The following is a 21,541-nucleotide window of genomic DNA, read 5'->3' as shown; positions in this document are numbered from 1 at the left end:
TGTGACAGAAAAGTGTTGAGCTCTTTGAGTTTGACCGTAAAAGTTTAAGAGGACAGGGGGTGATGGGGTCTGCCAGATGAGAGACACCAACACCCCTAATGAATGCTTGAATCGTTTCACAATGTCAGTCTCATCTGCATATTGGAAAGAATTGCCGCAGCTAGTGGAGGAATGAACTGCTTGACTTGTTTCTTTGCGTATCTTTGTTATTCTTGTTTCCTTGTTGTTCTTCACCAAGCTAAGTCTTTGCTTTCCTCTCTGCAGAAACTGATCCAGCCATGGCGACTCCCTCTGCTGCCTTTGAGGCCCTTATGAATGGAGTGACAAGCTGGGATGTCCCCGAAGATGCCATCCCGTGTGAACTGCTTCTTATTGGAGAAGCCTCCTTCCCGGTGATGGTGAATGACATGGGTCAGGTCCTCATTGCTGCCTCCTCCTATGGCCGAGGCCGCCTGGTGGTGGTGTCCCACGAGGACTACTTGGTGGAAGCCCAGCTCACTCCCTTTCTCCTCAATGCAGTGGGGTGGCTTTGTTCTTCCCCTGGGGCTCCCATTGGTGTACACCCATCCTTGGCACCTCTGGCCAAAATTCTCGAGGGCTCTGGCCTAGAGGCGAAGATTGAGCCAGAAGTGAAAGACTCCCTGGGGGTTTACTGTATTGATGCCTACAATGAAACCATGACTGAAAAGTTGGTCAAGTTTATGAAACGTGGAGGGGGCTTGCTCATCGGAGGCCAGGCCTGGGATTGGGCCAACCAGGGTGATGATGAAAGAGTTCTGTTCACGTTCCCTGGCAACCTTGTGACCAGCGTGGCCGGCGTGTACTTCACTGACAACAAAGGGGACACGAGTTTCTTTAAAGTCTCTAAGAAGATGCCCAAGATCCCAGTCTTAGTTAGGTGAGTGTGAGTGGGGAGTTGGTCCCAGGTTAAAAAGCAGACACGGTTCTTGTCTTCAGGTTACTCCTAGGCTAACAGAAGAGAATGTGGTGTTCAGACATGAATTCACCATAAATCGAAGAGATTTTTAAGATACCCCAAGGCACAGGAGGGGCAGGGTCCTGGTTGCTGCTGCCTCCTCAGACCAGAACACTTAGCTCTTTGAGGGGATAAACTTAGTGACCATTATGTCCCCCAGTGTCTTAGCTTAATAAAATAGGTTGCTGAATCCCAGAGCTGGCATTGCTAATCCAGGACACTTCATAGCAGAAGGTTGCTTACAACTGAAATGTATGGAAAAGGAAAATGGACATGAGAGACTCCTCGAGACAGTCTAGAGAGCTGTGGGAAAGGTTTTGAAATGTCCAGGTACCTGGGATTAGGATGGAAGTAAGCACTAGAGGATTCAGAAGTTGAGATAGGAAAGATGTCACAAGTTCTATGTGTGAAATCTAGGAGTAAGAGAGGATTTTATCTCTGGAGGCAAAAGTCCTGATGATGGAGAATGAAGGAGGTGGTTGACGGGTACAGAGACAGGCTACACTGAAAGTTCTTTGAGAGCATTGCCCAGCCTGTGCCATTCACAGTGTGCTCCAGTACCTCATACAGTGCTGAACATCGAGCAAGTTAGTTGGTGCTCAGTAAACATTTGTTGGATGGATGATTGGATAGATGAATGGGAGATATTAGAAGCTAGAGTAGTCCCAGGAGTAGAAAAAGCACACTAGGCCACACCCTGTATTGTCCATTGAAACTCTCAGCATCCTTGGAGCAAAGAGCATTGATGTTTCTGACTGATGGGAACAAAGTAAGGTAGGACCAGCTTGGGAGGGCACATCAGGGTTAGTATAGAGACAGAGGGAATGAGCTGTGGACTTTCCTTGGCATGGCACTCCTGGAGCAGCCCACAGCTCCCATTTCACATGTGCAATGAGGAGAGCTGCAGGTGTTCAGAACCATAGTGATTGATCAAATTGATCAAACTTCGGTTAACCAATAATCTTCATCCTAAGGCACAGGAAGGTAAGACTTGGCCATAATTCTTTTTTTTTTTTTTAACAGTCTAATCCCCCTTAGTTGCCTTAAAATACGTTTTTCTCTACCAAAACCATACCTTTTTTTCTTTGGCTGTGCCTAAATCATCTCTCATCATCACTGAATCTGAATTTGGGGGGAAATTAGGAGGGGGTGTGTGTGTATGTGTGTGCATGTGCATGAGTTTGTGTGTGTGTGCCTGTGAAATCAACTTGAAGGCTAATGCTTGAGGAAAAAAGCAGACCTAATAAGGGCAGTATATAGAATCTACTGTGGAGATTGTGGGTTATCAGTACTGATTATTTACTAGGTAAGATTGCATCACAACTCTTGACTCTCTTTGCATATACAAGTTGGTCTGTCCTAGCATTAGTCATGTTAGGTGGGTCGTTTTTCGAATTGTGGATGGATTGAAGATGGCGACAGTGACTTTCCTGATTTCCCTGAGCTAATTGGCTGAGATGAAGCAGAGAGAATAAAGTAAAAGGTGCAAGAGGGGGTGTTAGTGTGTGTGTGTGTGTGTGTGTGTGTGTCACATGAAATACTGCTTGAATGCATAGGTTGAGATTAGTAGGGAAAGAGAAAACAAAAAACCTCTCCTCACCCCCCAGTATTCTTAGTATTAGCTCTCAAGTACCCAGTGCTGGGAGGGAAACATTAAGCTGTCTTTCTCCCGCCTGGTGGTGTGGTGGTCACCAAACCATACATATTTGTCAAAATTCATTAATTGTACACCTAAATTGAATGAACTTTATGTAAATTAAACCTCAATAAACCTTTAAAAATGTTTTTATTTTTTTGAGGAAGATTAGCCCTGAGCTAACATCTGCCTCCAATCCTCCTCTTTTTGCTGAGGAAGACTGGCCCTGAGCTAACATCCGTGCGCATCTTCCTCTACTTTCTATGTGGGATGGCTGACACAGCATGGCTTGATAAACGTTGCCTAGGTCTGCGCCTGTGATCCAAACTGGCAAACTCTAGGCTGCCAAAGCAGAACTTGTGGACGTAACTTCTATGCCACCGGGCTGGTCCCCTAAAATAGTTTTTTTAAAATAAAACTTTAAAAGGTATAGAAACAGTCAGAGATATAATCAGATTTATGTATCAGGATTGCAGCTCTGCATTATTTCTTATATGGAAGAGTAGAATAATTAAATAAATTACAGACCATTATGTGATGGATTGTTAACCAACCATTAAAAATATTTTCCCAAGAATGTTTAAGGACATGGGGGAAATCTTTTGAGAGTAATATTAAATGAAATAAAGTAGGATGCTAACCTCTTGTTCAAAACATTCCCAATTTTGTTCAAAAAATACAGCTGTGTGTAGAAAATATATAAGAAAAAAGCCCAAAATGTTAGTAATGGGTAGATCTCTGGGTTGTAGAATAACAGAAGATTTTATTTTTAAACTTTATTTGGAAAACTTTCTATCAAATTTTATTAATAAGGCATGTATTTCATTACCTCTCTTCAGATGCAAGAACATTAAAAGACAAAAAATAATTCAGAAATCATATTAAAGATCTTCCACATGTGTACAATACAACACTTTCTATTACATAAACAGAAAATATAAAACAAAATTCTAACTCTCCTAATAGGTCACTTTTTTCACTTTCTAATATCTGTGATATACATATATATGTGTGTGTGTATGTGTGTATATATATATATGTATATAGTATTGCCAGTACTTTTGGATTATGATTCTTCTTCATGGGATACTCTTTTTAAACTTTTTCAATATTGCTAGATCTTTTATTTTTTAAATTTTCATTTGAAAAAGGATTCATTCATAAACCCACAATACAACTCTTTTCATCTTGCATATTGTTTTTCCCATTCTTTCATAATTTTACAGTTATCATCATAGTATATACATGGTATTTTGAATTCTCAAAAGTATTTTTTATTCTATATAATCTTTAAAATTATATTAGGTTCATTTCATACGATTTTAGTGTGTATGCCTTATTTATTTAATCACTTGCCTACTGTTGAATATTTGGATCTTTCTCCACTCTTATGATAGGTAATACTGTACAAGACACCAAGATGCTTCTATTAGGATTCAAGAAGGAAGATTATTTCCATCACAGGCTGAGTGAGGTTCAGATTAAAAGCCCATATGAATTTAGTTACTCTGTCAAAGTGTCTTGTTATTTATTTTTAAACCCTTATTTGAATGTGTGAGTATGAATTAAGATAGCTTTAAACCTATTGCTTGCACATTTCTGACGGTCAAATGAAATTCTAAATATGATCCTGATATCCTCTCAATCTTCTGAAAGAGGAAACTGTCTACAGGTGTTTTCAAGATGAATCAAATTTTTATTAGAACAAGTTATTACTTTTATGATCAGAAAAATAAAATCCTAAGTAATAAAACCTGATGATCTCCTCTTAGCCTGGTGAGAATAGCCATAGATGTCAGGGCAGGAGCCTCATAGTCACTGCCCTCACCTCCTGCCTGGAAGGTGTCGTGAGCTGCCTCCATGTCCAGACATGCCTGTAGTCTGCTTCCTGAGCAATTTCTGCTCTTCCATCAGCTTTCTCCTCACTGGCTTCTGCCACACCTCCAGCTCTGAGGGCAGTGGCTATTGTACTTTATGTGCAGGACTAATCCCACGTTCTGTCTATTAGGTATTTTATTTGAACAGACACTGGGTCTATTGTCATAAACTACTCGCAGCCTTATTACAGGACTCTAGATTCTAGTAAGAGATTTTGTAAATCTTGGAAAAAGCAGATTTTAGAGAAGGCTGACTTTATATTTAGTCAGTTGCCACACTCTGTATCCTGTTTGTTCTGTAACCTTGTGCCATAGCTGTCCTCTCTAAACCTCGTCTCTAAAGAGGGATTAATAATGACCATCTTTCAGGCTGGTTGTGAGGATTAAATGAATCAAGAAACATGCTCAAAGTACCTAAAATACTTTAATTATTTTGACATCCAGCCTCTACACTGTGGTATGTAAGTGTATGATGTCATCAGTACCATTCCCAACCACTGAAAATCACCTAGCATCCGTCATTATGTTGCTTTGCCCCACTCATACCTGTTGTTCCAATTGTGTAAGTTACATTTTAACTGGTATTTTTTTCCTACTTCCTTCACCAAACAGAGGCAGCATTGTTATGATCGACTGCCACCTTTTACCCTCTTTATACATTTAACAAAACAGGTACTAGGGACTGAATTGCCTTTACCAACAAAGGATTTGGTGCAGATTAAACATCGTTGGATAAGCAATCTTTAGGAGGTTTCAAGAGAATCAACCAGAATAATTTGTGTACTCTCTCTTTTGGATAAGAAGGCCTCTTGTTTCATTTTAACCCAGATCTCAGGTTTCTGTTACAGCGTTCTAACTGTGTTGTTCTTTCATCCATTCATTTAGACAACATTTATTGAGTGTATTCTATATCCCAGGCATTATTTCTTGTTTCAATAAAATGATTTCCAAAGATCTGAGAATTAGGATACAGAAACATCTTCAGTAACCAAACCTGGAAGAAATCAGAAAAACCAAAATAACTGTTGTAGGAAGAGGGCTGTGATACTGTGGTTCAGCAGAACCTGGAAACCAGGGATCTACTGCCTGTAACTGCACGGTGTGACCGTAGCATGTCCTTTCACCTCCCTTTCTGCCTCTAAACGGAAGGTGCTGGACGAGAAGGTCCGTGTCCTCGTTTTAGCTATTGCTCCATTGAGACTGGTTTTCAGTCTTCAGTGATCCCTGAACGTTGCACAAATGGTCATGTTCTAAGATGTCCACATGCTCCAAATTCCTTGGCTTGAAAACACCCTTGCAAAACCTGAATTGACAAACAATATTAATTGATGTGCTCTCTCTCTCGATATATATATATCCCCTTCATTTTGAAAGATGGCGAAAGGATATTACACACCAAGAATCTTTTGAATTCTAGGTGATTAAGATTTCAGAATTTCAAAAATTGAATATCTACTTGAAATGAGCTCAAATGAAACAGGAAAACTGCCAAATTACTGAAGATAAAAGTGAATATAACTCCCCTTAGTAGTTTGGAAAACAAATATTTGAGCAGATATTAATAAGCTTATTTATAACAAGGATCCACAGATCCTTGGAGGTCGCTGCTGGTTGTATGTTAGGAATATATAGAATGCTAATCATGGATGTTATGTCGGGATCATGGCCAGGCAGTGGGGGTGCTTAGCTAACTCATGCTGTGTGCTGCTTAGTACATTCTTAGCCGTGTAGGGTAAAATTGTGTTAACTGTTGCAAAACAAACCAGAAGCTTTTAGAGAGGGAATGCGAGTGGGAAGATATGCCACTTTAGAAGATAAATTGCTAAATCGCAATTCCGTTTTTTTTTTTCCTTTTTATGAACATTTTCCTTTATTCATTTTCAAAGTATATGCTTTTTGGGAAAAAAGTGAAATAATCCGCAAATGTACAGAGTAAAAAGTGAAAGATCTTCGTCCTCCACCTCTCCCTCTACCTCCTGCTGATTTCAGTCTTCTCCCCAGAGGCAATCACTACTAACAGTTTGGACTGTGTCTTTTCTGACTTCTGTCTGCATTCCTGTATGTGTATTGGGGTTGGGGTAGGAATGCTGGAGGAGTGGAGAGACAGAGAAAGAGTGATCTGCAGCTTGATTTCTCACAATACATCTTGACTATGTTTCCATATGCCTCTGTAGAGGTGCGCATCATCCTTTGGTAAGGGCTGTATGTCATTTCACAGTCGGAGTGTTCCGTAAGTCATATAACCATCCATCTATTAGTATACATTATGGTTATTTTCTAATTTTTCCTCTTATAAATAATGATACAGTGAATATCCTTTCACTAAAACCCGTAGGTTTGATATATATATACCTATTCATTTTAAATACTTGACAGTTTCCTTTTAGAAACATCTTATTTTGGAAATCTTAAAACATATACAGAAAGAGAAAATAAATCAATGTGCACACATGTACCCATCACCAGGTGCCTCAATTGTCAACTCCTGGCTCACTGGTATCAACTCATACGCCACCCACTCCTTCTCCACCCAGGGGAATGCAAGTCCCTGACATTGCGTCATTTCATCCATGATGATCCGGGATCCATAGTGTATCTCTGAAAGATAAAGACTGCTTTTTAAATAAAACCGCAGTGCTGTTATCTTTTTTTTAAATAACGTTATTTTTTCTGACCTAACAATGTCCATGACACTGTCATTTTGTGAGAGCATTCTGTAAGTAGCCCTGTTTGTTACATACATCTCTCGATACTTATTCCTTAGACTATCGAGATTATTTTTATTTTTCATGAATTACTTAATTTTTATATACTAGACCTAAAAGATTTCTAAAACAATTATATTATACCCACAGTATGATTTTGGAATTGAATTTGGCTTTTACTATATATTTTTCAAAGCTGTATTTTGGGTTTCTAAAAACTCACGATTCTTTTTTATGGTTATACATTTTTGTCAGTATAAAATATCCTCCTTTCTTGCAACTAAATTTTTCATCTTAACTCTGGTTTGTCTAATATTATGATTACTATTCCTACTTTATTTGTTTCTTTGTTGATTCTTTTATTCTGTCTTTCTGTTTCTTTTTAAAAAGATTTATCTTAACATCAATATGATTTTTTTAACCTAATGAGAGAACCGCTGTCATTTACAAGGGAAGTAATCCATTTTTATCATCAAGAAAATTGATGTTTGTTCTAGTTGCTGTCGTCTTGCTCAATTTCTTTCTGTCGTACTTTCTTTTTGCGTCTTTTTAAATTTTCCTTTACTGCCTTTTGCTCAATTGGTTCAGTTTCTTTTTTTATTCTTGCTAATTGGAAATGACACATAATTTTTCTGTTTTTCTCGTAGTTATTCTTAATTTTTTCCCACTTTTTTATTTAAAATTTTTCACACTTATGGAACAGTTGGGAGAGTAACATAATGATAACCAATACCCTTCACCTAGATTCACCAGGGTTTTAGATTTCATCACATACACTACATAAACCCACAGGGACAGATTTTCTTGCCTGACCATTTGAGAGTAACCTATAGACATTGCGACACTTCACACCTAAATTCTTCAGCATGTATCTCCTAAATACAAGGGCATTCTCCTGCATAACCACGGTTCAATGATCACAATCAACAAAATGTAGAATTGGTACAATTCTGTTGTCTAATGTCTGTATTCAAATGTCTCCAATTGTCTCAACAATGTCTTTTTTAGATTTTCTTTTTTTAAACATTCGCACCTGAGCTAACATCTGTTGCCAATCTTTTTTTTTCTTCTTCTTCCCAAAGGCCCCCAATGCATAGTTGTGTATTCCAGTTGTGAGTGCCTATGGTTGTGCTATGTCGGATGCCATGTCAACATGGCTTGATAAGCAGTGCCATGTCCGCGCCCAGGATCTGAACCAGTGAAACCCTTGGCCGCCAAAGCAGAGTGTACGAACTTAACCACTTGTCCCAGGGCCGGCCCCTAGATTTTTTTTAAAATATAGGATCCAACCAAAACAGTTCCCCACCTTTTCTTATCTTTTGGGACATTAGCATTTTTGAGGCATCCACCCTCAGTTTGGATTTGTCTAATTGTTTTCTCATGATTACACTCATGAGATTGTAATCAAACATTCTTGGCAAGAATGCTACATAGGTGACGTGTTCATCACAATGTATCGAATTGGGAGGCACATGAGGTTAATTTGTCCTCTTATTGGTGATGTTAGAATTGGCCTTGTAGGTAAATTGGAGTGTGCCAGATTTTCCTATTGTAATAGTCCCTTTCCCCCTTTTTAACTAATTTAATCTCTGGTGTGACAATTTGGGACTATTCATATCCTCTTCACCAAGAGCCTTTCAGCCAGTGGTTTCAGCATCTTTCGATGATCTGTGCCTGAGTCAGTATTTACAAAAGTGGTTTCTTCTACCACTTGAGTAGCTCCTGCTCTTTTCTTAAAGATTCCTGTCAAGTGTCACCTCATCCAGGAAACCTCCCCCAACGGCCCTGACATTCTGAAATAGATGCCTCTTTTCTGTGATCCTGGAGCAACCTGACACGAGTGCTGACCCCAGCTCAGTGCACGTTTACTCCTAGGTTTCTCCCAGAATTGGATGGCATCCTTTTGTGAAGAAGAGCTTTCCCTCCCTTCCTGAGGGGCACAAATTACTAAAAGTGGCACAAGAAGAAACAGAATGTATGTGTTAAATGAGTTGAACTGTGATTAAAAACATTGCAATTAAGAACTAAATGCAATGTGGTATCTGGATTGGATCCTAGAAAATATTAGTGAAAAAACTGATGGAATTGGTAAAAAGTCCAGAGTTTAGTCAATAGTATTTTACCAATGTCATCTTAGTTTTGACATATGTACTGTGATTATATAGCATGTTAACATTAGAGAAACTTGGTGAAGGGTATGTAGGTACTATATTTGCAACTTTCATATTTTTTTAATTTCAAAGTAAAAATTTTATTTGAAATTAACAACAATGCAACAAAAAATCCCAATAAAGAAAATTCCAGGCCCAGATGGTTTCACTGATGAATTTTATCACACATTCAAGAAACAAATAATACTAACCCTACACTAACTCTTCCAGAAAATAAGGAGGAACATTTTTGCAACTTGATTTATTCAGCCAGTATTTCTCTGATACCAAAACCAGAGAAAGACACTGCAAGAAAACTACAGAACAATACTCCTCATGAACATATGGAAAAGTTCTTAATAAAATATTATAAATAAAATACAGTATATAGAAAGAATAATACATCATGACCAAATAAGTAGGGTTTATCCTAGGAATGGTTTAACATTCAAACATCAGAGTAATTCACCATATTAACAATGAATGAGTAAAATCATATAATTCCACAGATGTACACACATGAAGTCTTCGACAAAATTCAATACAAAATCCTGCTAACATTTCAATAAGCTAGAAGTATAAAGAAACTTCTTCAACGTGATGAGTCATCTTATGAGAAACCTATGGCTAAGAACATACTTAATGGTGAAATACCCTAAGATTGAGAATAAGATGAGGAAGGGTCCCTACTCTCACCACTTTTATTCAACTTTATACTAAAGGTCCTAGCCAGTGCCATCAGGCAAATAAAAGGCACCGAGATTAAACATCAAGAAGTAAACCTATGTGTGCAGAAAACATGATTATCTATGTAAAAAATTCTTAAAAATCTACAAGAAAGCTAGTATAATAATTTGAGTTTAGCAAGGTTGCAGGATACAAGATCACTATGTAAGAATCAATTATATTTTTATCTACTAGCAGCCAAAAATCGGTCATTGAAATTAAAACTACAATATCAGTTAAAACAGGGCCCAAAATCATGAAATACTAACAGATAAATTTAACTAAGTGTTTCACACAACCTATGTGCTAAAAACTGGAAAACACAGAGAAATTAAATAAAACCTAGAGAAATGGCAAAATACACCATACTGATGGATCAGAACACTCAATGTTTTTAAGAAACCAGTTTTTTCCTAAATGACCTGTAGATTCAGTGCAATCCCAGTGAAAGTCCAAATTGATTCTAAAATTATATGCAATTGAAAGGAACTAATATAACCTAATTTCAAGACTCAGTGGAAAGCTAAAGTAATCAAAATGCTGTGTAACAGTTATCAATCTTTTCTATTAGCACATCTGATTTTGAGTCTTAGTTAGAAAGCCTTTCTTCACAACCAGATTAGAAAAGATTTCACTCTTGGTTTATTATAGTACTTGGTTGGTTTCATTTTTTAAATTTATATCTCTGATGCATTTGGAATCTTTTCTTGTATATTGTGTGAACGGGTCCAGTTCATCTTTTTCCAAATGGCTATCCAGTTGTCCCAATGTTTATGAAAACATCTGTCTTTTCCCAGTAATATAAGACACCACCTTTATTATATACTAATAGCCATATTTACTGTTACCTTTGTTTTTTTAATTAACTTATTTTTTTTTGTCTGAGTTGAGAATTAACTGGTTTTTATAATCTACCTTTCCATTCAAAACAAGAACTTCATTTGTCTCATTCTTGCACTTTCCATGCTCACCCCCTATTTCCCATATTTTGTTGAAGTCATCGAGTATTTTGGTTCCAACTTGATTTTGCCTCATTTTTGTTTGTTTCTTTGTTTTTAATATCATGGCTCTACTAATTGGAATTATTTCTTACCAGTCGCATCCAGTGTCTCAGGACCTTTCTCAGAGTTTTTCAGCGTTAGTTGTAAGTTATACTGGTATCCTTGCCCACTACTGTTTTGTGCAGCCAATTTGTTCTTCTATTGTATTCGTTTTTGTTTTTTTTAGACCTACAGCATAACCTCAGGTAACTTTTTGGGAAAAGTTTCATGAGTGGTAAATTTTATAAGCCCTTTGACATTGTTTCAGTATCCCCATGGTGCCAATGAAAAGTCTTAGGCAGCTGTGTGTCATACAGAGTATGTTCACTGGCCTAAAATGTTTTTAGGGCATTTGTTTCTTTCTGGGTCATTTGTGGGTTTTTTTTTCATTCTGACAGCCTTTAAGGCTTTGTCTTTATATTTGAAGTTCATTAACTTACCAGTAATCAACCACATACTGTACTGCATTTCATTTACCCTGCTTTGCATTCAGATAGTCATTTCATTCTAAGAACTCCAATCTATTTTTCAGCGCAAGGAAGTTTTCATCTAATTTTATGTTTGTTTCTTCTTTTTTCTCTTTTTTCTTTGCTTTTGGAACTCCTACTTGCTGGAGGTTAGATCTTCATATCTGTCCTTCATTACCGCTTCATTTTTTCTGATAATGGTCATCTGTTTGACCTTGAGCACTGCTCTTTGGAAGAATCACTTGACTCAATTTTCCTGTTGACTTATTCATGGTCTTCATCTACATCAAGACTCATTTTCTGCCCATGTATTAAGATTGGAATTATCTGTTTGGCAATTATATTTTTATTCTAATTAGTAACTTTTTATAGCAGCCTGTCCCTGCTATAGAGAGATAATATAATATCTCAAAACTCTTCAATGGTTTACTGTATTTGTTTAGGACTTTCTTTGCCAATTCCCACTGTCAGTTCCTTGGAAGTTGGTTTTCTCTTGGCTTAGTTTGGTGCTTCTATTTCATGCTGTTAATTTTCATCAGATATTTGGTGATTCTTGTTTACTTCAGTATTAAATGGCATTCAAATTCTAGATTGATCATTATTGGTTACTGAAGTGTGTCTTCTCAGGACAAATGATAATCCCTGTTTTTTTTTTTATTTTCTTGATCTTCTTTTTGACATATATGCAGTTACACATTCTTCTAGTCTCATCGCTTTCTAGTCAATCTGATTTCATTTGATTTATAGTTTCTATCAATTCCTCACTGTCCCAGTTCGCTGCTTGTACCCTTCTCTAAATCCAGTGCTATCATGGGTTTATTATTATTTTAATAACTTTTGTTTCATTTCAAAGGAGAATGGGAAAGAGAAGTAAAAATTCAATTCAGGTTTTTTCAACTTACAAAACAATTATTTATCTCCCTCCACATATGTCATGGCTGTTGAAAATAACAGACAGATGTCTCTGAGGATTTCCCCCTGGCTCAGCGTGAGCAGGACTCACCTGGGGTCATTGTCTAGAGGAACTTCTAGTGACTCAGTGTCTGGGTCTCAACTTTGACATTTGGTATCGCTCATCTTGTCATAACGGGCTAGTGTATAAGCCTTGATGCCAATGTATTAATTTAAAACATAATAGCCCACCTCTTCACCGACTTCATTTGTAAAACAATTAGTTGCCTGAAGTTTATAAGCAGAACTCCTTACTATAAGAATTAAAACACATTTTTCATTTAATTTTGTATACGTTTAAAGTACTAAAATGTTCAAAATGAATGTTTTTTATTTTATAATTGCCAAATTAAAGATAGACCGTACAAGGTGTTTCTTGAGAAACATAAATGGCATGAAACTACAACATTCTGGTTGGCCTGGCCAATGACTTCTTTCTTTAGCAGATGATCATCAGAAGCAAGATTATAATCACAAGTTTGTTTGGGAAACCTGGAATTGGGGCAGGAAGAGCTAGTGGAATGATTTACTGGTCAGTGCTTCAAGGAGCTGAAGAGTCGTCTAGTAGGGTGATACCTTTATCTTCACGAAAAGGTTGCACCTACTAGGAGGACTAGTTTCCCCATCAGTTGATTAGAGTTCTACTAGTCCCAGCGAGTATGACGCAAATACTGCAGATAAGCTGTCCACCTGACCCCTGCTTTTCAGTGTTTCCTCACAGCTGCCTTCTGACCATGAAGTTGCCACAGCTTCCTCTGACAAGAGGGCCGAGCCAGCCCTGGATCTCAAACTTACAGAGGTTACTCTACTCCTTACCTAATAATCCCACTGTTTATCCAGGGTTGCGTCACCCATTTTGGGTTCATTGGTGTCCTGAGGTCTTATAGGGGTTTGTTACCCACAGACAGTAACAGATGATGCTGAGAAAAACCTTACAGCATGGATATGCATCACTCCTCTAGGCCGGCAATGAAGGGGTGGAGTGCTAGGTGTAGACAGTCAGTCCTCTTGGGTTCAAGTAACAGGAGAGTCTCACTTGAGTTGGGGCCAGTCAGCTCCCCTGTCCCATTTTTTGAGATAATGTAACTCTTCTCTGGCACCACAAACTCAGCTCTCCATTGGCTTTATTTGCAGAAAATTAGCTGCAAATTTTATTATTTATAAACAAGACTCCTTAGAAGAATGAAAACATGATTTCCCATTCAGTTCTTTATATAATGCTTAAAAGGCTGAAATAAACACTTAAGCCAAGAATATTTAAGATACAGTATTGGGTAAACACAGCAGGGCTTCCTTCAAGATTTCTTTTGGAGAATTTGTACTCTGAAAATGAGCAGAGCAGAAGTAATGTCACTCTGTCCTCCCACTTCATACCCTATGAGGTCAGATCTGCCCACTTTGTTCTCCAGGTTCTCCTGTAAGAGCTAAAAAATCATAATATTAGTAGAGCTGACCCTTGCTGTACGCTGTGTGCTGTTCTAAATGTTTTATGTAGAGTCGCTCCTTTAATACAGAACACACATATCTTTTGCAGTTGTGAAGATGACCTCTCCGAGGACAGAGAGGAGCTCCTGCATGGGATTTCAGAGCTGGACATCAGCAACTCGGATTGTTTCCCATCCCAGCTGCTAGTCCATGGGGCTTTAGCCTTTCCCCTGGGGTTAGATTCCTACCATGGCTGTGTCATTGCAGCTGCCCGCTATGGCCGGGGCCGGGTGGTCGTGACTGGCCACAAGGTATTATTCACCGTTGGTAAACTGGGCCCCTTTCTGCTCAATGCTGTGCGCTGGCTGGACGGAGGCCGCCGAGGCAAGATCGTGGTGCAAACAGAGCTGAGGACACTGAGCAGCCTGCTCGCAGTGGGGGGCATAGACACCAGCATCGAGCCCCACCTGACCAGTGACGCGAGTGTCTATTGCTTTGAGCCCGTGAGTGATGTGGGAGTCAAAGAGCTGCAGGAGTTTGTAGCAGAGGGTGGGGGCCTGTTCGTTGGCGCCCAAGCCTGGTGGTGGGCCTTCAAGAACCCTGGAGTGTCCCCTTTGGCTCGGTTCCCAGGAAACCTCCTCCTCAATCCCTTTGGCATCAGCATCACAAGCCAAAGTCTCAATCCAGGGCCCTTTCGTACTCCGAAAGCAGGGATAAGGACCTATCACTTCCGCTCTACCCTGGCCGAGTTCCAGGTCATAATGGGCAGGAAGAGAGGGAATGTGGAAAAGGGCTGGTTGGCCAAGCTGGGCCCAGATGGCGCCGCGTTCCTGCAGATCCCTGCGGAAGAGATCCCTGCCTACATGTCTGTGCACCGGCTCCTGAGGAAGCTGCTGAGTCGATATCGGCTCCCAGTAGCAACCCGAGAGAATCCCGTTATCAACGACTGCTGCAGGGGCGCCATGCTCTCCCTGGCCACTGGTCTGGCCCACTCGGGAAGCGACCTCTCTCTGTTAGTCCCAGAAATTGAAGATATGTACAGCAGCCCCTACCTGCGCCCCTCAGAAACTCCTATCACCGTTGAGGTCAACTGCAACAATCCAGGTACGGAAGGCGGTGTGGGAGCTCAGCCTGTGGGAAGTGGGGGAATGGGGCATGATGGCTTCAGCACCTCATTTCAGGGATCTGATCACCTCCACGGGGCCATCTCCATCCTTTGCCATGTGCTTTCAAGGAGAAAGGGGTTGGGGTTTTAGGTAATGTTTGCAAGAGCCAAGTCAGGGCAGCATGGAGGGGGAAAGATGTGCAGAGCTCATGAAGGGGCTCTGGGAATGCTGGGTGGAGATGGAATTGCGGAGGAGGGATAAAGTCTGCTCTTCCTATGCTTTTGGCAGGCACCAGATATTGCTGGATGAGTACCGGGCTCTACATCCCTGGGAGGCAAATTATAGAAGTCTCACTGCCTGAAGCTGCTGCCTCTGCTGACCTGAAGGTAAGGCCATGCCCCATCTCACCACGTAACATGGAACCTGAATAGTCTTGCTCTCACGGTTGGCGTCTTATTTGATCCTCATAAAAACCCCATTGGTAATACAGGGCATGTGCTTTTCCCTTCATTTTAAGGATGAAGCAACTAAGGTGCAGAATAGCTAAGTGATTGATTTAAATGTGTAGATCTGATACATTTCAGAGCCGAGGACTCCACCCTACCCAACTTCTGGCTCAGGTTTTGTGCTTTTAATTTATGTCGTAGAGTGAGGACTAAGAAAGGTAGCGAATGGAAGCCACCCTGACATGGAGGAGAATTCAATAAATCTTAGTTCACTTTCCACCCCAGATGCATCTCCCATTGTAGCACAAGATCTCTCTGACTCTGGCCTGGGATGCCAGAGACTGTTCCTTGCTTGCCCAGGCCACCTTTGGCTCTGTCAGTTTCACATACACACACTCTATTCACAAAATTAAGTTTTCCTGCTCTATCCCCCTTGAGGGTCATTGTGATGGTTAGGGTCCATTCTGTGCTTCGTCTGTCCTGGAATTTGTTTAGCGTACACCCAGGGAAACAATCCCGGATTCCACTGAGTACAGGGGTCACTCCATCGGCCCAGGAATGGGGACCTTGGGGAAAGGAGGGACTGAATCAACCCTCCACTACATCAGCCAGTCACACCACCTCCACTGGGCCTCCTTTCTTGTAGCACCCAAAAGGCAGGATACCAGTGCTCCATTCCCAATGCCAGAATCACCACCGTGGAATAGGCAGCCTAGGATTCCATCTGTTGCAGAGACACCCAGGCACCCTTTGTGGGATTGTGGGTTACCTCTGGTGCCCCTCACATCAGCGTGTCACCATGACCCTTTGTGGAGCTGTTTGACCCCCCTAGCAGGATCTTTACACATGATTCGCTGCATACAACCTCAAGGAATGATCCAATTTCATGGGGCACACACAGTTCATAAGTGGCCATGACCCTTCCTGTCCTCCCCTCCTGGGCACTCTCCCCTCCTGCCCATACTCTTCTCGTGGTGACTCTGGGGGGGTATCTGTCTGCTCCAGGTACAGATTGGCTGCCACACTGATGACCTGACCAGGGCCAGCAAGCTGTTCCGAGGCCCACTGGTGATTAACCGGTGCTGCTTGGACAAGCCCACGAAATCCATCACCTGCCTCTGGGGTGGCCTCCTCTATATCATCGTGCCTCAGAGCAGCAAACTGGGTTCCGTGCCCGTCACCGTTAAGGGGGCTGTGCACGCTCCGTACTACAAGCTGGGTGAGTGGAAGCTGTGGAGCGAACCCCGAGGGAAGGGGAGAGCTGCGGGTGAGGAGGTCCCTTGGGACTGTTTGGTGTAAGAAGAAAGTTTGGATTAGGGGAGGGAAGGAAGGTCAGCTTCCTTAGATTCAGCTTTGGGGCCAAGGAAATAAAGACCAAACTACATCCATGGGGACTTCATAGAGTAGAGATGGGGATATGTTTGTTCATGACCTTGATGTTCTCCTCCTGGGGTTCAAGTTGTATGTTTTAGTGTAAGGGATTTGGGAACGTGCGTTTAAAGTTCCATGGCCTCTCTTCCTAGGGGAGACATCCCAGGAGGAGTGGAAGAGGCGTATCCAGGAGCATCCAGGTCCCTGGGGAGAGCTGGCTACAGACAACATCATCCTGACAGTGCCAACCGCAAACCTCCGAACCCTGGAGAATCCTGAGCCGCTGCTTCGCCTCTGGGATGAGGTGATGCAGGCTGTGGCACGGCTGGGGGCCGAGCCCTTCCCTCTGCGCCTGCCTCAGAGGATTGTTGCCGATGTGCAGATCTCAGTTGGTGGGTGCTCTGGGCGAACCAACCCTCTGTGCATGCTGCCCCTAAGGGCCTCCCTTTTCCTTCAACAGCCATGCAGTGGGCAGCCAATGGGGTAAAAATATTTTTCTAGTAAGACATAAGATGTAATCCTTGTGATTTAAATGGAAATGAAAACATGCACCAAAAAAAGACTCAGCCACTTCCCCCCACAAAAAATTAGAAAGTACATAAATGTTCAATAATTATGGAATGGTTAAGTAAGGTATCATGAACTTTAAATGGAGATTAAGGAAGCCATTTAAAGTGATATTTCGATAGCATAAGGAAATGTGACCAAAAAAGCAGGCTCTAGAAGTGTATCTATGCAGTTTGTTAATAGACGTAACAGTTGAAGGCAGCATGTCAAGAGACGGCATCAGACAGTGGGAATGATACGGAAAACAAGTCCTGGGCTTCACAGATGTCCACCAGGGACTTCAGGAGTGGGTGGAAATGGTGGAGGGCCTCCGTCTGGGTCACAGTTGTTGGGAGAAGGAATTTGACAACTTTGAGAAGGCACGAATAAAGAAATGTTTGCCAGTGGGTCAAGAGGCCTAAAAAACGAGGGGGTATATAGAAATTAAAGAACCATGGCCATCTTCCTAGACCCTAATCTTCTTGGCTTCCATAGATGATCATGATAAAGTAGTATCAGTGTGGGCGACTCCATATCTAAATAATGAGAGGGGACCACCTGCAACAGGTTCTTAATTTTGAGGGGCCTGGCCTCGTGGCGTAGTGGTTAAGTTTGCATACTCCGCTTCCGCGGCTCAGGGTTTGCAGGTTTGGATCCTGGGTGCAGATCTTGCACCACTTGTCAAGTCACACTGTGGCGGCATCCCACATAAAATAGAGGAAGATTGGCACTGATGTTAGCTCAGGGCCAATCTTCCTCACAAAAAAAATAAAAGAAGAAAGTTCTTAATTTTGAGAAAACAGTATAATGACACGGGTTCATATGCACAAAGCACTCTCTTACAAATAGAAAAATTGAATAGTAACGTGAATGGCTATTTATAACCTGCATCACCTCCTGTAGCCACACTCTCAGGTCAGAGTGAGGATGAAGGCATTATTACAGAATGGGAGGGTAAGGAGGAAAGCCCAGGAGGGGCTCAGTTTGGATTGCCCTTCTGAGCATTATGGGGTTCCTGAAGTCATCGGGGGCTACAGGTTGTTTTGAGATACAATACAGAGAAGAATTTTGTACGACAGATGGAGAATGCTCTAACCCTTTCTTCCTCCCTCCTGCATTTTCCAGGCTGGATGCATGCAGGCTACCCCATCATGTGCCATCTGGAATCTGTGCAAGAGCTCATCAATGAGAAACTCATCAGAACGAAGGGGCTGTGGGGCCCCGTGCATGAGCTCGGCCGCAACCAGCAGCGGCAGGAGTGGGAGTTCCCACCACACACCACAGAGGCCACCTGCAACCTGTGGTGTGTTTATGTGCATGAAACGGTCTTGGGCATTCCTCGAGGCCGTGCCAATATTGCTCTGTGGCCCCCAGTTCGGGAGAAAAGAGTCAGAATCTACCTGGGCAAGGGTCCCAATGTGAAAAACTGGAATGCGTGGACTGCACTGGAAACGTATTTACAGGTACTGCACAAGAATGGAGAGGCCTTGGGAACCCCCTACTGTGGGGCTCACCAGAGCAGCATTGTTACGTGGTGGTCTAGTGACCCAGGAGTCCTTCCACTATGGCCGTCTCCCACACGAGGCCTCGGGAGACCCTGACAAAGCCATGTGACAGTCCTATGTGATGATGCCTCTCAGTGCATCACTTAGCATGATTCTAAAGTGGCCTTAATTGCCTCAGCCCCACCCTCACCCCATGATTTTGAAGAGATTCGTGAGACTAGGCAGAAAGCACTAAGAAAGGTTAAAAAATTTTGGAGGCAAATGTAGTATAAATATAATTACGATCACCGGCTTTAAACACAGACAGACCTGAGATTGAAGCCAAACTATGCTATTTAATAACTGTCTAAAACCAAACTACCCCTACACACATACTCAATACATGGGATAGGACCTATGTTTTTTCCTTAGATGAGTATACCATGTCCTCATCATGACTTGGCAGTGCCTCGGGTTCCACCTTGTAGGCAACCCAGGATTCCTCACTGGCCTGGACATGGAGGTTGCCTTTGCCTTTGAATTATCATTCAGCACCCCACGTCCGTCCCCCTGAGTCCCTGGATCCATTCCCAGCTCACTGTGGAGAGTGTCATCACCTGGGATTCTGGAACTCACTCTCAGGCCAGGCGCACTCTATTCTGGTTCTTCTGCCTGCCTGAGTTCCTCTCTGCTCATTCCCACTGCCACGAGAATGACAGTGAAACCCCCAGGGCGACTCTACTCTAACCTTGTCGTTGGGGCTGCTTCATCCCAGGGATAGAAGCTCCTCATCTGTGAGATCAAGTTGAGGTTGGTCTCGGGAACTGCCAACGTCCCTCTCAACCCTAAAGGTCCATAACACAGCCTAACGTGGGCTGCTTCCAGTGGCCTCAGGATGGCTGCCTTTTTCTAAAATTATGCCTTACTCTTAATTCTAGACTTTACATAGTCTTCTGCCTCTACTGGACTCACCTTTTTCCCCAAAGGCAATTTTAGTAGCCTTGCAAATTCACACAGACCTATGATTAATGAGGATTGTGTCACAATAAGAGTAGGAGTTCCCCAGTTATTGGGGTTTAAATTTGCAACTATGAAAGAGGTAAGGTTTTTCTCACTTCAGCTCGTTTTGAAGCCTTGTGTAATATCCGATCACCACTTTCATAATCTAGTGAGATATATGAATAATGCAATTGGTGGTAAATACTGATAATAATCATGGCAGTTATGACCGCAACATCATTTATGGAGTGTCCGTTTTTGTCAAGCACTGTGCTAGCTCAGAGACCCTTCTTAAGATTAGAATATGCAAGAGCAGCATGTAGGGCCAGCAGGTAAACAGGAGAGGGGGCAGTGATATGAAAGCAGCGTCCGAAGAGTTAAATGCTTTCAGTTCCTTGATTAGAGTGTTTGTTGCATCTTCTTTTTATAGATGAAGTGTCTCATCCTATTGCTGCTTTCTCTTCCAGCTCCAGGAGGCCTTTGGGTGGGAGCCATTCATCCGTCTCTTCACCGAGTATCGGAACCAGACCAACTTGCCCACAGACAATGTTGACAAAATGAATCTGTGGGTGAAGATGTTCTCCCACCAAGTGCAGAAGAATCTGGCTCCCTTCTTTGAGGCCTGGGCCTGGCCTATCCAGAAGGAAGTGGCTACCAGCCTGGCCTATCTGCCTGAATGGAAGGAAAATATTATGAAATTATACCTCCTCACACAGATGTAAGGAGTGCCCAGCGAGGTGGCAGGTAGAGAGGTTTGGGGAGGTAGGCAGAGATGGGGATTCACTCCTCGACCTCTGTCTCTTAGGGTTCTAGCCTTGTCCCCCAGCTCATTGGCCCTGGGTCCTATTGCATAGTTCTGTGTCTAGGAAGTGGGTTAAGAACAAAGCAAAAAGGGGAATCAGAATTTCTCAGGAGCAGGGCCTTGTGTGGATGAGTCTTGTTCCTCTGCTCTGAGCTATATCGGCCCAGTTCTGAGAGCTTCGGCACCTGCTTCTATGACACCCCTTGCTTCAACCATCATGGGCCATAGTCCATAGAGGGTAGTTCTCATCCTGGCATCCTGAGGGCTCTCTGGGCTTTTATTTTTAATCAGTAGTTCTAAAAACTCTGACCACAGAATCCAACTGAAACAGAAATTTAACACGATAACCAGACCAGCTCCCTGATGGCTTGTATACTTGGCGTCTTGAGTGGTCTTCAAAGAGCTTGAAAAGCAATCTGATGTGCGAGAAAGAGCCCATAGCTAGGGTTAGCTCTTGGGAAAGTCATTTTATGTCTGTACTCCCATTTCTGTGTGTGAGATGAGGATAAAAATCCGTGGCTCACAGAGTTATGAAGACTCAGATTGATAATTCTAAAGAGGTTTGTGAATACGGTGCACCCACTCTAAGGGACTGTTTTATTTTGTGCTGGTGCACAGAGTAGGGAGCGTGCTCCTTCTCATTCTCTTGCCACAGCCTAGAGGTTATGATCATCATCTCTCACACTGACTCGCTGTGTCAAATCCCAGTTCCTTCACCTATTGGTGGTATGATGCTGGACAAGTTGCTTAACTTCTCGGCAAATCGATTTCCTCACCTGTAAAGTGGGATCTATTTCATAGGATTATTGTGAGGATTAAATCAGTACAGCTAAA

General features: G+C 41.9%; 1 protein-coding gene across 7 annotated transcripts in view; it reads left to right on the top strand.

Annotated features, from left to right (window-relative positions):
• The window catches only part of TCAF1 (TRPM8 channel associated factor 1), a 47,803-nt gene that overhangs the window by 22,068 nt on the left and 4,194 nt on the right, over nucleotides 1-21,541 (top strand). For 4 of the 7 annotated variants that reach the window (XM_014858352.3, XM_070515148.1, XM_014858371.3 and 1 more), the window contains exons 2-8: nucleotides 265-898; nucleotides 14,063-15,057; nucleotides 15,348-15,445; nucleotides 16,511-16,724; nucleotides 17,029-17,268; nucleotides 18,548-18,885; nucleotides 20,373-20,623. In XM_014858352.3, coding sequence (XP_014713838.1) covers nucleotides 279-898; nucleotides 14,063-15,057; nucleotides 15,348-15,445; nucleotides 16,511-16,724; nucleotides 17,029-17,268; nucleotides 18,548-18,885; nucleotides 20,373-20,623 — 2,756 coding nt within the window. In that variant the 5' untranslated portion in view covers nucleotides 265-278. Of the gene's footprint in view, nucleotides 1-264; nucleotides 899-14,062; nucleotides 15,058-15,347; nucleotides 15,446-16,510; nucleotides 16,725-17,028; nucleotides 17,269-18,547; nucleotides 18,886-20,372; nucleotides 20,650-21,541 lie in introns of all 7 variants that reach the window. The other 3 variants (XM_070515156.1, XM_070515164.1, XM_044767305.2) reach the window with 1 other exon arrangement.

This window comes from Equus asinus, chromosome 1 (assembly GCF_041296235.1).
Source record: "Equus asinus isolate D_3611 breed Donkey chromosome 1, EquAss-T2T_v2, whole genome shotgun sequence".
Lineage (NCBI taxonomy): Eukaryota > Metazoa > Chordata > Mammalia > Perissodactyla > Equidae > Equus > Equus asinus.
This window is presented reverse-complemented; position numbering and strand designations above follow the sequence as displayed.